This window comes from Octopus sinensis, unplaced genomic scaffold (assembly GCF_006345805.1).
Source record: "Octopus sinensis unplaced genomic scaffold, ASM634580v1 Contig08735, whole genome shotgun sequence".
Taxonomy (NCBI): Eukaryota; Metazoa; Mollusca; class Cephalopoda; order Octopoda; family Octopodidae; genus Octopus; species Octopus sinensis.
Genome location: NW_021831284.1, coordinates 754,190 through 773,119, shown reverse-complemented (window position 1 = coordinate 773,119; position 18,930 = coordinate 754,190). Strand labels below are relative to the sequence as shown.

Below are 18,930 nucleotides of genomic sequence, written 5' to 3'. Positions count from 1 at the left end.
TGGGGAATCCGGCTCTCGGCTCTTGTGTTCAATCACGAAACCTGTCGGAAGGATCATCGACGGAAGGATCCCCCTCTTCGCGAGGAATCTCTTTTTCGCTGCCCACCTTCACGCTTTTCAAAAACTGGACGGAGGTGTCCGCCCAATAGCGATTGGCAACTACTTCAGAAGGCTTTGCGGCAAAGTCGCTGCCAGAAGGGTTGCAACGAGAATCGGGGCCGAGCTTTCGCCTACGCAAGTTGGTGTGCGTGGCGGCTGCGAAGGAGCTGTTCATGCCACCAGGGGTTTCTTCTACATGGGCCAACGAGTTACTACCGATTTTATCGTTGTGAAGCTTGATATCACCAACGCTTTCAACACCGTGCGCCGGGATGCTATTTTGGAAACATGCTCTCGAAGAGCACCAGAAATAATCAATCTTGTCTCGCTTGCCTACGGCTCAGAGAGCAGTCTTGTATACGGGAATGAGATCATCCGTTCGGAGACCGGCGTGCAACAGGGTGATCCGCTAGGGCCACTCCTCTTCGCGATGACAATCGATGAGGCAGCTCGACTTGCTGTCTCTCCATTCAATCTGTGGTATCTTGATGATGCCATATTGGGTGGTCATGCTGACCAGGTTATTTGGGATGTCGAACACATCGCACCAGCACTGGCTACCCTCGGCCTCTCGGTCAACGCAAAGAAGACCGAGATCATTAATGTCTCGTGTTCGGAGGCCGACTTCCAATCCGCTGTGCCCCGCCTTAGAGCAACCCTGCCTGGCGCGAACGTTACCCCAATGGATGACGTCACCTTTCTCGGGGGAACCCGACTGTCCTTCCACGGCTTCGATAATGGCGGTCGTGCCAACGAATATATGAAAAATCTCGATTTCGATCCTTCCAAAGTCGCGAAAGCGTCATCTGCAGCTGAGGGACTATGCAAGTGGATTCTTGCTATAGAAATATACGATCGAGTGGCCAAAGTCGTTGCCCCCAAGAAGGCTACCCTAAAAATTGCTGAAGAAGAGTTAGAAAGCACAATGACAAGTTTGAAAATCAAACAAAAGGAATTAAAGGATGTCGAAGATCTCTTGGCTAGTCTCAAAATGAATTTAGAAGAAGCCCAAAATAAGAAAGAAAATCTTGAAAATCAGGCAGCAAGCAAAATAATCACGCTTTAGGTAGAATTGTGCGGGAAAAAACTGGTCAGAGCGGAAAAGCTTATTGGAAGTCTTGGCGGAGAAAAAGAAAGGTGGAATAAAGAGGCTGCAAACCTCCAAAACACCTTAAATAATCTTCCTGGTTGTGTCGAAAAAATAATTTCTCTTTCTAGGAAATATCCTCATATCTGCCGGATTTATATCGTACTTGGGCCCGTTTACTTATTTATATCGAGATAAATGCACGAGTGAATGGACCGAATTGTGCAAGACTTGGAAATTCCATGCTCGTACCGATTTTCGTTGTCGGAAACATTGGGGGAACCAATTAAAATACAATCTTGGAATATTAACGGTCTTCCACGTGACCAATTTTCGACCGACAATGGAATTATCGTGGCCAACGGGCAGAGATGGTGATGAATTTCCAAAATACTTTTTAGGCGGTTGATGATAGATCCACAGAACCAGTCGAATAGCTGGATTAAGAATATGGAGAAAAATAACTCACTGGCTGTTGTGAAATTAACTGATAGTGACTACATGCGAACTGTAGAAAACTCTATCCAGTTTGGGAACCCTGTCCTCATTGAGAATGTGGGTGAAGAGCTCGAAACATCGCTCGAGCCATACTTTTAAAACAAATCTTAAATCTGGTTGAATCACAACATTACTGATATATAAACAGGAGGAGTCGAAATGATTAGTTTGGGAGATTCCATGATTGAATACAGCAAAGATTTTAGACTTTATATCACAACAAAACTTCGGAACCCTCACTATCTTCAGAGATTGCCACGAAGGTCTCAATAATAAATTTTATGATCACACCGGATGGGCTGGAAGATCAGCTACTCGGAATTGTGGTGGCTAAAGAAAGGTCTTTTTATGGGCAACTATTTTTAGACCAGAACTGGAACAAGAAAGACAAAATTTAATTATAACAACTGCTCAAAATGCAAAACAGCTCAAGGAAATCGAAGATAAGATACTATACACCAGTCGTTCTCAACGGTGGGCGATTCGCCCCCTAGGGGCGATTTTTTTTGGTAGGGGGGCGATTTTTTCTGCCAGGGGGGCGATGGCTGATTGCTAATATTTGAAAAATTAAAATCTTATGTTAGAAGTCGATAATCTTTAAAAAAAATAAAGATATATAATCGAGTCTAATAATATTTATTAATAATATGATATTTTTATTATATTTTATTTAAATTTCTAAGCGTGATTTCTAGTTATCTTTATGGGTCGTGTTCAAAAAAAGTCAGAATGTATAAAGATGAATATATTTCTCTTGGATTTATTAAAGATCCTCAAGATCCTAATAAACCACTTGTCTTCAATGTGGTACAATTTTTTCGAATGAGGCAATGACACCGTCTCGTTTGATTGAACATTTAAAGCGAAAACATCATAATTCAATTGGAAAAAAGCCAGACTTTTTTCTAGAATTAAAAAAGAATTTTGAAAATAAAAACACCTTACCGTCAATCTTTAATAAAAATATATCTCAAAATGTCTCTGGATTATCTTATTCATATAAAGTTGCAGAGATAATCGCAAAAACTGGTTGCATTATTATTTTAATTTATAGGTAATGCCCATTCGATTGCAGAAAATGTCATCCGTCGTTGATAATCAGTCAATTTTGATGGCATATGTAAGGTATTACTTTTTATAAATACTTTTTATAAAGATATTTCGATGAGGATTCTATTTTGCAAGAAGAGTTATTATTTGCAAAATCTTTAGTCACGGATACTACAGGATTGTCAATATTCAAAATGTTTAAATCTTATTTATTCTTAAATGATATTCCATTTGAACATATTTTATCGTGCGCAACTGATGGCGCAATGGCTATGGTTGGAAAATATCGTGGTTTTTTAGCTTTTCTAAAACAAAAATCTCCAATGTCCACTTCAATTCATAGAACTAAAAAACGACGAAAAACTGAAAATAAAATTAAAAAATGAAAACCTGACACAATTCTGGGGAGAAAAATCTATAAAAATGAAATTCCCGAAATCATGGGAAAAAATGATGCCAATAATATTATGTTTTCCTACGTCATACTGCGTAGAGAGAGGATTCAGAACTCTGAATAGTATGATCGGAAAAAAAAGAAACAAACTAAATATAGAAGAAAGAGGCGACATTCGAATTACACTTACGAAAAGAAGTACAAATTTGAAAAACTTGTCAATCTTCATCAACCACAAGGATCTCATTAAAACTCTTATTTTTTAATAAAAATTTTTACTAATGAAATAAGGGGGCGATATAAAATTGGAGGGGCGAAAAAAATTCCAAGGGGGCGATACAAAAATAAGGTTGAGAACCACTGCTTTACACATTGGAAAACTCTGAAGGAAACATTTTGGAGGACGAGACCGCGATCGAAATTTTAGACTCTTCAAACCAACTTTCAAATGAAATTTCCAAGAAACAGAAGGTCTTTCTATTTTGAAATATTTCTAAGGTTGCAGAAGAGACTCAAAAACGGATCAACGAAACAAGACTTTGCTATCAAATGGTTGTCAATCATTCTTCAGTGTTGTATTTCTCAATTTCTGATCTTTCCAATATTGATCCAATGTACCAGTACTCTCTCGCGTGGTTTATCAACTTATTTATAACGTCTATCCAAGACAGGTAGTTATGTTTTTTGCACAATTCTTATTAGCAATAAATCTAAACAAGTTGAGAAGCGAATTCGATATCTTTCCGATTACTTTACATACAACTTGTATTCAAATGTATGTCGCTCTTTGTTTGAGAAGGACAAGTTGTTGTTTTCGTTCATTCTCTGCCTCGGCATTCAAACGTAAAATAAAATTCTAAATTCAGTGCTAAAAAATTATTAATTCAGAAAATGTCTTATTTATGCTCACTGGCGGCGTGGGATTGGAAAACACCGAGTTCAATCCACTTTCCTCGTGGCTATCAGACAAATCATGGGACGAAATTTGTCGGCTAAGTCAGTTGGAACCATTTACAGACTTAAAGTAATACGTAAAGTAGACGCCGCATTAGAAAATCGGTGGTTGAATCCGAGAATCTTTGGAGAGATATGCATCAAGACCCTGTAAAGATAGACTACCCGTATCCATGGAATAAACTCAGCTCTTTTGACAAAATGACTATTTTGAGGTGTTTAAGACAGGATAAGGTTTTAATTGATTTGTAATTTATAGATTATTCCTGCATTGTTTCCTACGTATCTGAAACATTGGGGACTAAGTTCACAAACCGCCGCCGTTTGATCTCCAAAAGAGTTTTTTGGATTCTTCAAACGAAACTCAATTGATTTTTGTGCTCTCCCCTGGAGCCGATCCCATGAATGCCTTGCTCAAATTTGCGGATGATAACGGCTTCAACGGAAAAAGAATGCAGGTCGTCTCCCTCGGGCAAGGACAAGGGCCTGTTGCCTTGAAAGCAATTAACGAAGCCCGAGAGAACGGATATTGGGTTTGTCTCCAAAACTGTCATCTCGCTACTTCCTGGATGAAGTCTTTGGAGAAAATATGCGATAATTTATCGACTTCCAAGTCGCACACTTCATTTCGGCTTTGGTTGACAAGTTATCCTTCAAATAATGTATTTATGATGACATGGCATAAGTTTAGTTTCCTGTTTCTATACTTCAAAATGGAGCCAAGATGACCAACGAGCCTCCAACTGGGCTGCGACAGAATCTCTTAAAATCCTACACTAATGATCCAATTTCCGAGCCTGAATTTTTTGGTAAAATTCACGAAAATAAGAAGCACGTATTTGAATGTTTTCTTATTTTAGAAATGGTGGAAACTTATGTATTCGTTGTGCTTCTTTCATGCTTTGATTCAGGAGCGTAAGAAATTTGGTTCTTTAGGCTGGAACAACCGTATGGCTTAACGATTCGGATTTGAGAATATCAGTGCGTCAGTTGAAGGTGTGACTAGATAGACATATTCAGATGTTTATTACGGAATATGAAGATGTGCCTTACAGCGCCATAAAATATTTGACTGCGGAGTGTAACTATGGTGGAAGGGTGACCGACGAATGGGACAGAAGGACTCTTAGTGTTATCCTTGAAAGTTTTTACAATAATCAGGTTGCTTTTTTAGGAAATATATGTTAGGTTGTCGATAATAACAAGTATCGTTTCTCTCCAAGTGGAGTATACTACCCACCACTAAAGAACTCTTATGAGGACTATATTGAGTTCATAAATTTATGATGGTCTATAAAAGTTGAAGAATCTTCCAAATTCCCAATCTCCAGAGGTTTTTGGAATGCATGAAAATGTGGACATTTCTCGAGAACTTCAGGAGACTAAACAACTCTTTGACTCGGTCTTATTGGTCGTCGGTACAGGTAGTCGGGGAGGATCGGCTCAGTTGGATGAGAGTGTCAACCAGGTTGCCTCCGAAATCTTAGCCAAGGTTTGAATAAATATCTAAAAATAATCTTTTCCAGCTTCTTTCCAGTTTTGACATTGGACTGGCTAATATTAAATATCCCGTCGTCTATAATGAGAGTATGAACACAGTTCTTGTGCAGGAAATGGTAAGATTTAATCGGTAGTGAGGCATATGCTGACTCTTTAGCTTAACTGCTCTAATTCGCTCAAATCTAACAGATCTCCAAAAGGCTGTAAAAGGATTAGTTCTACTCAATTCAGAGTTAGAGGAGATTGGAAATAGTCTTGTTTTTGGCAAAGTACCGTCAATTGGAATAATAATTCGTATCTTTCTATGAAACCATTTGGGAGTTATATCAACGACTTGGTTGACAGATTGAATTTTCTACAGGTAATATTAACAAAAATATATTTATTATACGAGTTTGTGGTTTTTATAGTATCTGAAATTTCCTTATACTGGTATCTCTCGTTATTATTAGAAATGGTTTGATTTCGGGAAACCGAACACTTTTTGGCTTTCCGGATTTTATTTCACCCAGGCCTTCTTAACTGGAGTCATGCAGAATTATGCTCGGAAATATGTTATTCCGATTGATTTACTAACATTTGACTTTAAGGTTTGTCATTACATCACGATTTCGGGAAACCGAACACTTTTTGGCTTTCCGGATTTTATTTCACCCAGGCCTTCTTAACTGGAGTCATGCAGAATTATGCTCGGAAATATGTTATTCCGATTGATTTACTAACATTTGACTTTAAGGTTTGTCATTACATCACGATTTCGGGAAACCGAACACTTTTTGGCTTTCCGGATTTTATTTCACCCAGGCCTTCTTAACTGGAGTCATGCAGAATTATGCTCGGAAATATGTTATTCGATTGATTTACTAACATTTGACTTTAAGGTTTGTCATTACATCACGATTTCGGGAAACCGAACACTTTTTGGCTTTCCGGATTTTATTTCACCCAGGCCTTCTTAACTGGAGTCATGCAGAATTATGCTCGGAAATATGTTATTCCGATTGATTTACTAACATTTGACTTTAAGGTTTGTCATTACATCACGACAAATAAGGTTATGACGCAATACACCTTGGACAGTTCAGCCGAAAACGGAGCCTATGTATATGGACTTTTCCTTGATGGAGGCCGATGGGACATTGACGGGTTAAATTTCAGTTTTGATTGAACTTAGAAAATGTTTGGTGAGCAAAAACCAAAAATATTTTGAAGAACTGCCAATAATTTGGATAATTCTTAAAAAGAAGACTGATATGGCTGTAAATGATCAGAGGTTTTTATATTCATGTAAATGTGCTTAGATACGTCTGTCCGGTGTATAAAACACTTGAAAGACGTGGAACTCTATCAACCACAGGACATTCGACTAATTTCGTGATTTCTATGCTTCTTAAAACGCAAAAGCAAGCCCAACATTGGATTAAGCGCGGAACAGCAATAATATGCCAGTTAAATGACTAATTTAATATTCAACAACTAACAATATTTGGGGCTATTTTACGTTATTTTATGAACTCTTTCCAGCATCGGGACGTGGCTGCTAGACGATGCTTTCATACGCATCGGAGTGGCTCACCGTCTCGGCCTGGATGTTTGCGCAAAACACCGCTGCAGATGCGGTGAGGACGTTGACGAAAAGGGACTGCACCCACTTTCCTGCAAGAGGAGCGCAGGCAGGGAACACAGACACAAGGCCCTCAATGAAATCGTGAAGGCCGGTCTCGAATCGGCGGGCCATTCGTGCCTCCTCGAACCGGTCGGACTCGATCGGGGAGATGGCAAAAGGCCAGACGGGATGACAATATTCCCGTACCCGTCGGGGAAGGCCTTCGTATGGGATGTTACCGTTATGGATACCTTTTCAAAATCGAGGATCCATTCTTCCGCCGCAAACCCTTGTTCGGCTGCAAACCACGCCGAAAAGATCAAAATACAAAATTATTCTTCGCTCGCGGATTGCTACCGCGTTACGGAAATTGCCCTGGAGACCACTGGAACTGCGGGAAAGGAGACTGACTCGTTCCTCAACGAGGTCGGGCAGTCCATCGGGAGGAGGCTCAAGGACCCGAGAGAGGGCCTCTGGTTCCGCCAGCGCATCGGTCTGGCCATTGTTCGGGGCAACGCACACTGCGTCCTTGCCGCTGGGACTTAACGATTTTCGTTGTTAATTAAATATCTGAAATTGAAAAAAAATGAAAATTTACAAAAATTAATTTCGTGTAAATGTGCGGATTCGAGAATTTCCTTAAGAAATTTGTATTTTTATTTAAAAAATGGAGGATTCGAGAGTGTTTACAGTATTTTGTGTAGTATTGTCAAATAAAATTTTTAATTACTGAGTCTGCTCTTAGTCGTTTTTTCTACTTCGACCAAGAGCCAATTTCTTCGAAGAGCACACTCGTCAATTTCACAGGATTTGCCTCCTCTGTGGTCGCTCTTAAATCTGACTTAATGGCCATACTCGGCAAAGATTCCTCCGTCGTTCTATCTTTAGCCAAGACTTTGGACATTTTTCCGCTGGGATCATTCCAGACTTTATGTTCTATACCCATACTTTCTAATATTTTCCGGATAAACATCGACAGAATTATAAGCTTGTGTGGGTCCTTTGAAAATCATTCCTAAAAATTAACACTGAGAAAACCGAATACGAGGAAAAATGAAGGTATACAAAGAAACTTGGCACTCTCTTGGGAGATACAGAAGACATGATACGAAGAAAATCGCTAGCAACTTTCGCGCTTAAAAGATTAAACAGGTTGAGAGGCAAACAAATTTCTGCGTCTTTAAAAATCAAACTATACAATATGTTCGTAAAACCAGTCTTATTGTACAACTCCTCCTCTTGGGCACTCACAGTGCACGAAATGGAAAATCTGAATTCCTTCCACAGAATGCAGCTGAAATACATCCTAGGAATCTTTTGGCCAAAACGCATATCAAACAAACATCTCTACTCCAAGTACAATGTACATCCGTTGGACGAAGAAATAAGAAGTAATAGATGGGGCTTATTTGGTCACATCCTAAGAATGGACAGGAAAACTCCCGAAAATCTTGCAATGGAACACCACTACGCCCCCCATCTGGGAACAAACTTCCGAGGAAGACCACGAATCAATCTAGCAACCCTCCTGCACCAAGATCTAACTTTGATTGGAAAAGGGCTGGAATCAGAAGACGATCTTGAGCACTTAAAGAGAACTATCGAGGAACAGAGGACTTGGAAGCGATTAACAAAACGCATCCAGGAGAGGGTGGCACAATCGAGATAACTTTACTAACGTTATTTTGCGGTGTGTTATTAATAATACAGTCCGACCTCTAAATGGGGCACTAAGTGCCTCAAATCAGAGGTTTCCCCAAAAAAGAGGTTTTTCAAAAAGCTCAATAAATAAAGAAAAAGAACATTATTTTTTAAAATAATCAGTTAATTTTTCTCCATATTTATATTTATTTTTAATTCCTAACGACACTTTCTTTCTGAATTCATACAAATCATGAAGAGAATCTGGAATCAAATCAAAGATGTTTGTCTCTAAGTTTTCCATCAAACTTAAAATTTGTGATATTGATGGTTCGCAGCTTATATTCTCATAGATATTTGGATCATTATCTTCTATTTCATTAAAACATTCATCAATAACATTATTAAATATTTCTTCAGATGATTCATTTATGCAACTCGAGTCTGATGGAGATTGTCGAAAAACCTTTTGCCAGCAGTTATAAATAATATCCGCAGATACATTATTCCAAGCATCTGAGATTATTGTTACCACTTGCCGCAAATTTAATTTGGATAAAGACTCTATAAACAAATCCTGTTCGTCTTGAAAACATAAAAAATCAATTAGACAATTCAATAATTATCCTTGAAATTTTTAATGATTCCAGCATCCAATGGTTGAAGTATTGGTGTCGTATTTTTGGTAAAAATAAAAAATCAACGTTGCTAAATGTCGATATTTTGTGGCAAGCAGCGTTATCTAATAACATTAAGATTTTTCTTAAATGTCATCCACGCATTTTTGGACGAAGAGTATAAAATTCCATAAATTTTGGGAGAAAATTTTTGAAACATCTAGGATTTCTATATTTTCCGATTATTATTGGTTCAAATTTTTCTCCAGTGTAACTACAGCATAGATGAAGAGTAATTTTATCTTTACTCCTTTTAAAGCCCCGTGCCGAATCACCAGTTTTCACGAATGATTTACGTGAAGTAAGTTTGATAAAAAGAGAAGTTTCGTCACAATTAAAAATGTTCTCCTTTCCATATTGTTCAACTTTGATATTTAATTCTGATAAAAAATTCAAAATTATCGCATGATCAGCAGATGCGGATTCGCCTGACAATGTTCGGAATTTTAATTCATGCCTCTGCTTGAATTTTTCTAACCATCCATTTGAAGCTTTAAACTTGTTTAAGCCCATTCTCGAAGAAACAGTTAGGGAAATTTTTTTAAAAGAGTTCCAGAAACTGGAACATTCTGATCCCTTAGACGCTGAAAAATATCAAGGACTTTTTCATCAAATCCGTTTTATTTTCACTTAATGATGAGGAAAGAAATCCTTTTTTGATAAATGGAAGAATATTCTTTTTTATACGAAAAATAGTTCCCTTGCTAGTATTGTACATTATGGATAATCTCCTCTCAGAATGTCTTCTTTTAAAGATGATCAGCAATCTTCAACTTGGTTTCATAATTCAAAGGCATTACACAAGAAATTTGAAATGAAACGTGTCTTAAAATATTTATTTTTTTAATTGGTATAATTAATTTTATTTAATAAAAAATCAATGCCCCAAATAGAGATGTTAAAATTAATTGATTTTTTATAATTTGGTTAAAAAAATTTATAATGCCCCAAAACAGAGTTTTCCCCAAAAAAGAGGTGCCCCACCCCTGGAGGTGCGCCCCAATTAGAGGTCGGACTGTAATAACAATAAAATGCGAAAGACTCAGTTAATGGAGCAAGTTCGCTGGTTTTACATAAAAAACAATTCTTTCTTTAAATTTGGAAGCTATGATACAACTCGTCTTGAAGAAGAATACAGAAGTGGCAAGGAATGGAAAGAAGTAATAGTTCGTCGCGGAATTTTTGTGGTTAATTTACACGATCGGAGATGCTTTCCAATATACGATAGAGGCAACTACAATTTATTTATATTTAAAGAATCATGGTTTGAAGTTATCCGTGGAACTTGGTTTACCTATCCTAAATATGAGCCCATATCTGAATCGCTAGCTGAACAAATAGATCCCTATTACTACGAGATGTACGCCTCGACAAATAAAAGTATTTATTATCTCCCCAATCTTTAGAGCCACTAATCCTTGAAGAATATACAGTTAAGTGGAAATCAGAAAATAAAATATTCCTTACAAAAAAATCGAAAACTTTATTATCATCAATATTTAATAACATCGGAATTTCTAGTTTATTTTGATAGAAATACATAATAGATACTTCACTTCAAATAGTACGAGGATATCGTAAAAATGCAAAAAAATCGAAAGAAGAAAAAGAAATTTCTCATCTTGTTTTTGTAGTTCCGAGGATTGCGCAGTCATTGAACGAACGCAATTACATCGAAATATCTGAGAGGTTTATATTTTCATAGATTTATGTTTATAGCTTAAATAATGTAATACAACAGGAACTAAAACACCGTTATGGACATAATAAAAACGCAGTAATTGAACTAATGCCAGTGAATTGGCGCACAGTCGAATTGGGAGAAAGTTTTTCTAATAAAATTTAATATTCTTTTAGATATATTAGATGTTTTAATGCCATCTTCTAATAAAAATGTCCGTAATTTTATTAACAACTCTGTTCTTGACATCCTATACTACACAAGTCCTTATTTTAGACCCAAAGTTGTCATTTTAATTTTTTGATATTCATAGATTATCGAGAAATTAACAACTGAATTATCACAATGTATTCGCTTTTTGTCGAATACAGAAAAGACAAAAAAACAAATCTTCCGGATATATCAATTGTAGCTCATTCTCTAGGTATAATCAGTTGAAGTTATTTTAAATTTAGGCTTTCTGATCGTTTATGACCTCATTACGGAAGGGGATACCTGGATTGATCCATCTTTAAAAAATAACCTATTCTTACCTTCAATTTTAGATCTCAAAATTAAAAACTTTTTTATGCTTGGGTCGCCAATTTCCATGTTTTTGATGCTCCGAGGAAAATCGGTTTGTGATTCTTCAACCCAAGAAGATATTCTACCCAAATATGGGATGCCCTACCGTCTTTTTAACATTTTTTATCCAAGCGATTTCATAGTGAAATATTTTTAATCTAAAGTATTTATAGGCTTATAGGTTGGAACCTTTGTTTTGCCGATATTCCTGTTATATACGCCCTGTTATATTAAAAGAAGTGGTTAAACAAAAAATAGTCATGAATATCACGTCTCTACAATTCTTCAAACCTGATTGTATTTTTTACCGAGGGTGGAATCACTATTTACATTCAAATGGATTTTATTTTTCATTACATGATTATTTTACCATTTACGAAATTTTTAGCATTGGCCAAATTTTTAGCATTGACGAACCCTTGTTTCTTCCGGAAGGTAATAAAATAAACTTCAACTTGTAGGACTCGAATTTCGTCTTGACTATGCTCTCAGTGAAAAAAAATATAATTTTTCACGTTATTTGTTGTCACATGTGTATTATTGGAATAGTAAAGAACTGGCTACATTCATCCTAAAAGCTATAATTGATGGAATGGATATTAGTCCCGGACCAGTATTGGCAGGGAGTAATAATCCATTATATTTCACAAAATTATTAAAAAATGGATATTTAGAAATTTAATTTATTCTTTGGATTTAGTTAATTTTATCGGTATCGGAATAATTTTTTCGTTTTTAAATGAATTTTAATCTTTTATTGGACAACAACTTAAAAATCCATAACTAATTATTAAAACTAAATTCCTTTTATGAAAAAATTCTCGAATATCAATATTAAGCCACCTTTGTTGATCATCATGATTTCTTATCAAATAACTGTATCTAGATCTTTATAAATTTAAATAGAAAAAGAATACAGTAAAAAAGGTTAAAATAAAGTACAAAAAGTATATAATTAATTTCTGAAGAAAATTTCATTTTAAAAAAATAACCAAATACGAAATCAAAACAAATTATTTATTAACGACGACAATCCCGGGATCTCAGCACCCGGTGGACAAAAGGCTTGAGTATTCTGCTTTCGGGCGATGTCGAGGTGAATCCAGGACCACACCTAACCATACTCCAACTGAACATCAATGGAATAAGAGGGAAAATTCTTGAATTACGAACATACCTCAAAAAACACAACATCGACGTAGCTGCGTTACAAGAAACCAGATTAACACCCTGCTCACTTACCCCCTCATTCCCGGGGTATAACTGTATCCGCTCAGATCGGTTAAACCGACCTGGCGGCGGCCTTTTATTTATTGTCAAAAACGGTTTACACTATTCGGACTCCACGGATGATCTGAAGGCAACAATACAGGAGGGCGTATCAGAAATATCTGGAATCACGCTGAATACTAAATTTGGAAAGACCACTATTGCCAACATATATGTTCCACCCCCTCCGTCTTGTCCAAAGGGATTCAATCCAAACTTCTCAAAGCTATCCAATTTAAAGAACCTTTTAATTTGCGGAGACTTAAACGCTAAGCATCCGAAGCATCAAGAAGAAGATGGGAAAAACAAATCAAAACGCCTGATAAGGAAAAATCTACCCAAAACATGTGGAACACACTCAAAAAGTTCAGACCCGCCAACTATTGCAAAGACTCCGAACAGAAAAGTCAACCTGAATTGAGTAAACTCATGAAATTCTACGCCGGAATCAGCCACAAGAATTATCTAAAGATAAACTCACATTATGTAAACAATAAACCAAAGAAATCAAGCACACCTACCTATATATCCCCTGCAGAAGTTGCAGCAGTGATTACTAGTACAAAATCATCCCTATCCTGTGGACCAGACTTGATCCCAACAACCTTGCTAAAGCATCTTGGTCCCATCGGAATTGATGTAATGACTAACATTTTCAACTATTCCGTTAACCAGAATCAAATACCAAATATATGGAAAAATTCTCTTATACGCCCAATTCTCAAGCCGGGTCGACCGAAGAACGTCCCCTCCTCCTACAGACCCATTTCACTTCTATGTTCAATTACAAAGATTCTTGAAAAACTAATTCTCGATTTGATCACCCCTATTCTCCCCCTTACCCATATCCAACATGGCTTCAGGAGTAACTTCTCTACCTCGACACATCTTACCACATTAACCCAGTTTATAATGGAAGGTTTTGCAACTAGACCTCATCTCAAATCAATTGTATGCTCACTCGATCTTCAGAAGGCCTTTGATTCGGTCTCTAGAAAGATACTGACCCGAAAAATATTCGACCTATCGATTGACTCGAACATAAAACTCTGGCTTTCGAATTTCCTCAGCGGAAGGAGAGGGCGTGTATGCCTGAATGGAATCAAATCAATCTCGAAATTACTTCCAAACGGAGTTCCCCGAGGCTCCCCCCCTCTCTCCTGTCCTATTCAATTTATACCTATCCGACATTCCTAACCGTGAAATGGAAGACTCAATCATTCTTGCCTACGCTGACGACCTACTCATTGGATCACGTGACCAAGACCTCTCGGAAGCTTCCAAAAGAACACAAGATCTCTTATCACAAATTTGAACTTGGCTATATCACAACAGGATGAACACCTCCCCCGAAAAATCGTCCACTACCCTATTTACGTCGGACAAGAGACTTGGAAGCCTTACTGTTGATCTTTTTTTGGACAACGAAAAGATCCCATTCACGAAGAACCCTAAAATTCTGGGGGTCACTTTTGACACCCACATGTGTTTTACTGCCATTTAGAGAAGGCCATCGGATCCAGTCAGAGAAAAATTGGACTAATCAAATCGATTTTTGGTGGACTAAAGACACCGTTCCCGGCTCTCGGCACTCTCTACAAATAATTCATCGAACCAACAATTGGCTATGCCTGCGCCGCTTGGGGTTCTAATCTTTCATGGTCTAACCGCCTTAAAATTGAGACTACACTATGCCGAGCCGCGGCTAGCATAACGAAAATTTCCAAACTGAACAACATTACCCCAACTCCGCTTGACCAACTTATTAAGAAAGATGGAAAGGGTTTCTTAGCCATCCAACAAGACCACCTGCCAAAAGACTTCAACAATCAGAAGTACATCACGCCAATCCAATTCCTCACAAAAACTGCTCCCCGCCCGTCCCGCACTTGCGTTGGGTCCAGAGTCCAACATCGGGAAAAGCTAAGAAAGATTTTGAGGATTGTTGGAATCACATAATTAATTACCCTAATTAACTGTTGGTGATTCTTGGGTTAAATAATAATAAAATTAAATAATAATAATAAATTAGAAAATAGTCTTCTTTTTGCAGTAACTCATATTTTGTGCTGTTTATTTATTCTGATTGGAGTCTAGATCATTCTTGAAATGTGGTAAAAAAGTCTTGATCTTTTTTTTAAACAATAGCAGGCCAATCCTTCAGAATTGGAGCTTGATTGGATGACAGTCACATCGGAATTGATATCTCCAGAAACATCACAATCATTTTGATAAATAATATGTCGCGAGCGCAGCGAGCAACCACTCAATTTCTAGATCCGATCAATCAAAAAATCTATAAATTTACAAATACCCAGGCTTGTATTTGGGATTAAATATATTCGATAACAAAAATTAAAATCGATGCCAAAGCAGAATGAGCTTTAAAACCGATTTTATAAATAAGAATAATATTTTAAAATTTATAATTGATATTTTAGAATAATGAGAAAAAATCTAAATGCTTCATAATTTATAAAAATGTCAAAACAAGAATCTTCTGAAGGAGCAAGCCTGTCTGCACAGTTCATTTTTGATTAGAAGACCTAATTTTAGAGATTAAAACGAAAAAATAGCAATGAGATCTGTCAAATTATTACCCCCCTCACAACCTAAACCAAATTAGCGTTCAGTATTCATTGATTTTACTTTTTCTATTAAGGTCTACTTATAAATTATTTTATGGGATTCAATGGAAAACTTAAGTTATTTCAATTTTAATTTTAAATCATGTTAAAATTTTAAATAATTTAATAAATATATTTGTTGATGATAGGCTTGTTAGGTGTCAAAGTGCGTCTAGCGCTCGGTCGCGCGCTGCGCTCGCGACATAATAAAATACTTGATCTACATTTCCAAGAACAAATCATTGATAGTAACCACATGGCGGTAAAATTTGCCTGTTCATGACCTTTGAAACATTTTTGAATCAACATAAAACACAAATTAATGAGAGATTTTTCTAAATTTTATTTTTCTTGGACATTAAAATTTCCATGCCTGATTGAATAAATTTTTCGTTTGGCAATTGAATTAACAATTTAATTCCGTTAAAAGGGTTTGGGCTATTAGATAGATATCATAAAACAACTTATCCCAATTGTAGTTCCATTTTTTGTCCGATTTTTTCCGACGAGGGCAAAGGGTTTTTTGAGAAAATGGATGATATTTAAATAAAATTTCAATTTGATTAAAGTAATCTGAAAGCCGTGAAAATATGGCAAAATTAGTTGCTGAAATAAATATAACAACTTGTTAAAAAATTTTAGTTTTTTAAAAATATTTTTGTTTCTGAATAAAGGTTGAATATAATTTATTCAGAGACTGGATATTATTAACTGTAACATAACGATAAATAATTGTAAAGGTTGGGGCTGTACATTTTTGAAGATCAAAGATCGGATAAATCAGTTTATATTTTTACACAATTTTTGTATCAATAAAAACTATCCCCTTCAAAAATGGCAAGTCGCTCATCTGGGACGCAACTTGCACGGACACCTTCTCCACCGGAGACATCTTTACGTCAGCCGGGCTCCGCAGCCAACCTTGCGGAAACATTAAAAGTCAATCTTGCGGAAATCTTTTGCCCCGATCGCAGTGGAGACGTCGGGACTCCTCGGTCCCAGAACTAAAAAATTCCTTATTAAACTGGGGGACCTGGCAAGCAGAAGGAGAAATGATCATCGGGAACGGACATGGCTTTTCCAACGCATATCAATAGCCATCTTGCGTGGGAATTACCATTCCATCTTATACTCTGCTGCTAATTAAATACTAAATAACAAATTCTTTGATTATCACAAATATCAAAACTATTAAAATTGTATGAAACAACATCGAAAGTTTAAAAAGTCAAGAGAGTGAGAAATACGCTGGAATTTGGAATGGCAGAGTGTTTGTCCCTCTGGCTGTTGAGACGTCAGGAATACAGGGGACTTCTACTCGGACCCTACTCCTGCGGATTGGCTCACTAATGAAAGAGTTACCGGCGACTAGTGTGAGCACCAGTATTTAACCGAAAGAATATCCATAGCCATAGTCAGAGGCAATACTCTGGCTATCTGCCAATGACCATTTCTCTCTAGTCCTTTTATTAATAAAACTTCATAAAAAGTCAAAATTCAGTATAGAACGATACAAAAAATTAGAAATTCGTCACATAAGAGTTAGGTATACCGACAGTCGATTTTTACAGATTGATATTGTCTGGTCACGTGCCTTCGAATAGACTACTATATCCCAAGACTACAGCCATCTGGACTACTTTGTATGGACCAAAAAGTTCAAGTAAAAGGCAAAACTACATTTTAATAATAAATTATTTTTATTAAGTTATATTTTATTATTTATGTATTATTTCATGAATAAATAATATACATCATTAGCGATTCGTTTTTATTTCCTGTGTTAGATTTGATAATCAAAGATAAATGAGTTTACAGCGCTTATTCAAGAAAATTGATGAAGAAAAGCAAAAACATGCTTTAAAAATGGCTAATTCCGAGAAGAAAAATAAGGTAAATCTCCCCTTTCTGTCTAATTTGCGTTTCACAGGTGGAAGAAGAGGATTTTGAAGATGAACCGCCAATTCCAGTAGCAAAAGAGTATAATTTAATCCACCCATAACTTTAAAGCACTGACGAGATTTTGGAGTGTACAAAACCAGTTCCTCAGCCTGTGGAAATTCCGACTCCCTCGGGAAACGTCTGGAATAAAGCTCCTGTGAAATTTGCTCCAAAACAAGAAGACAAAGAAAAGAAATTCGTTCCCTTTTTTCAATATGGACCCGATGGAAAACTCATCAATAATCGAGTCGAGAAAAATACAGGAAGTATCAACCTATCCAGCTTAGAAGAGTTTCCTCGGTTATCCTAATTTATTTTTTTAATATCACGATTATTCTTATTTGAATTGGGCTTGTTTATTCTTATTTCTCTATTTAAAGTTACCAATTAAGATATTAAAGACATTTTTTAAAATTAAAGGAAAGGAGGAGTAGAACTTAATTTTCCATAGAATTTTGCGTGGGAATTGGCATTCAATCTTATCCTCTACTGCTAATTAAATATTTATTAACAATAATTAATAGCAAGTAGAATTAATCAATTGTCTGCTTATTTCCAGATGCTTGATTCAAATTTTATTTGATTGATTGTCTATTAAGTTGGACCCGCTTCATCAGCTTTGCCCCTCTGACCCTCGGGACTCAGATTCGCACTGAAAAAAATCCACAACCTCTCTCCTCACGAATCAAACAGAACATCAGCAAAATCTTCTCTCTACCAAAGACTTCTCCCGCAAACTTGTCCTTCACACAACCCACGAAGAATGACAACAAGCACCCTAACCCGGACTACAACTCCGGGCGGAACTTGAGTGAACGTGTCAGTAGCAAGCTGGTCGAAGGCGACATCCGAGCTGCTATCCGCACTGTCATGAACGACGACACGGTCTTACTTCCAACTCCCGACGTTCTCGACAAACTGAAAACCAAACATCCAGACCCTCCCGTCGACCTCCGACCCTTCGAACGCCCAAGAGACACTCCAGTCCTAACTCTAACAAACGAGGAAGTCAAACGCTCAATTCAATCTTTCGGGAAAAGCAGCTGTGGGGGCCTGGACGGACTACGCCCAGGGCACCTAAAAGACCTCATTTCCCAAACGACAGCCGAGGCAGGCCAAACTCTACTCACTGCCATCACCACACTTATAAACCGGTTGCTGAGTGGGAACATCCCGAATTTTGCTACGAAGCTACTCGTCTCATCTACTGGCATTCAGAAAAAAGGACGGAGGTATTCGTCCGATCGCTGTTGGCAACTTGTTCCGCCGGCTTGCCGCTAAAGCTGCCGCACGACACGTCAGTCTACGCCTCAGCACCGAACTAGCTCCACTTCAACTGGGA

General features: G+C 37.1%; 2 protein-coding genes and 1 pseudogene across 2 annotated transcripts; 2 read left to right on the top strand and 1 right to left on the bottom strand.

The window, feature by feature from the left end:
* The first annotated feature begins 295 nt into the window (after positions 1-295).
* Positions 296-6,750, top strand: LOC115227930 (annotated as a pseudogene).
* A 980-nt stretch (positions 6,751-7,730) lies between these two features.
* Positions 7,731-10,019, bottom strand: LOC115227929. Its single transcript, XM_029798633.1, has 3 exons — positions 9,755-10,019; positions 9,078-9,414; positions 7,731-7,758 (listed from the first exon to the last, which is right to left on the bottom strand). The coding sequence occupies exons 1-3, from the start codon at positions 10,017-10,019 to the stop codon at positions 7,731-7,733; spliced, it is 630 nt and encodes a 209-aa protein (XP_029654493.1).
* Positions 10,020-17,413: 7,394 nt separating this feature from the next.
* Positions 17,414-17,934, top strand: LOC115227890. The gene is made up of 3 exons (XM_029798598.1): positions 17,414-17,540; positions 17,578-17,627; positions 17,658-17,934. The coding sequence occupies exons 1-3, from the start codon at positions 17,454-17,456 to the stop codon at positions 17,896-17,898; spliced, it is 378 nt and encodes a 125-aa protein (XP_029654458.1). The 5' UTR covers positions 17,414-17,453; the 3' UTR covers positions 17,899-17,934.
* Positions 17,935-18,930: the final 996 nt, after the last annotated feature.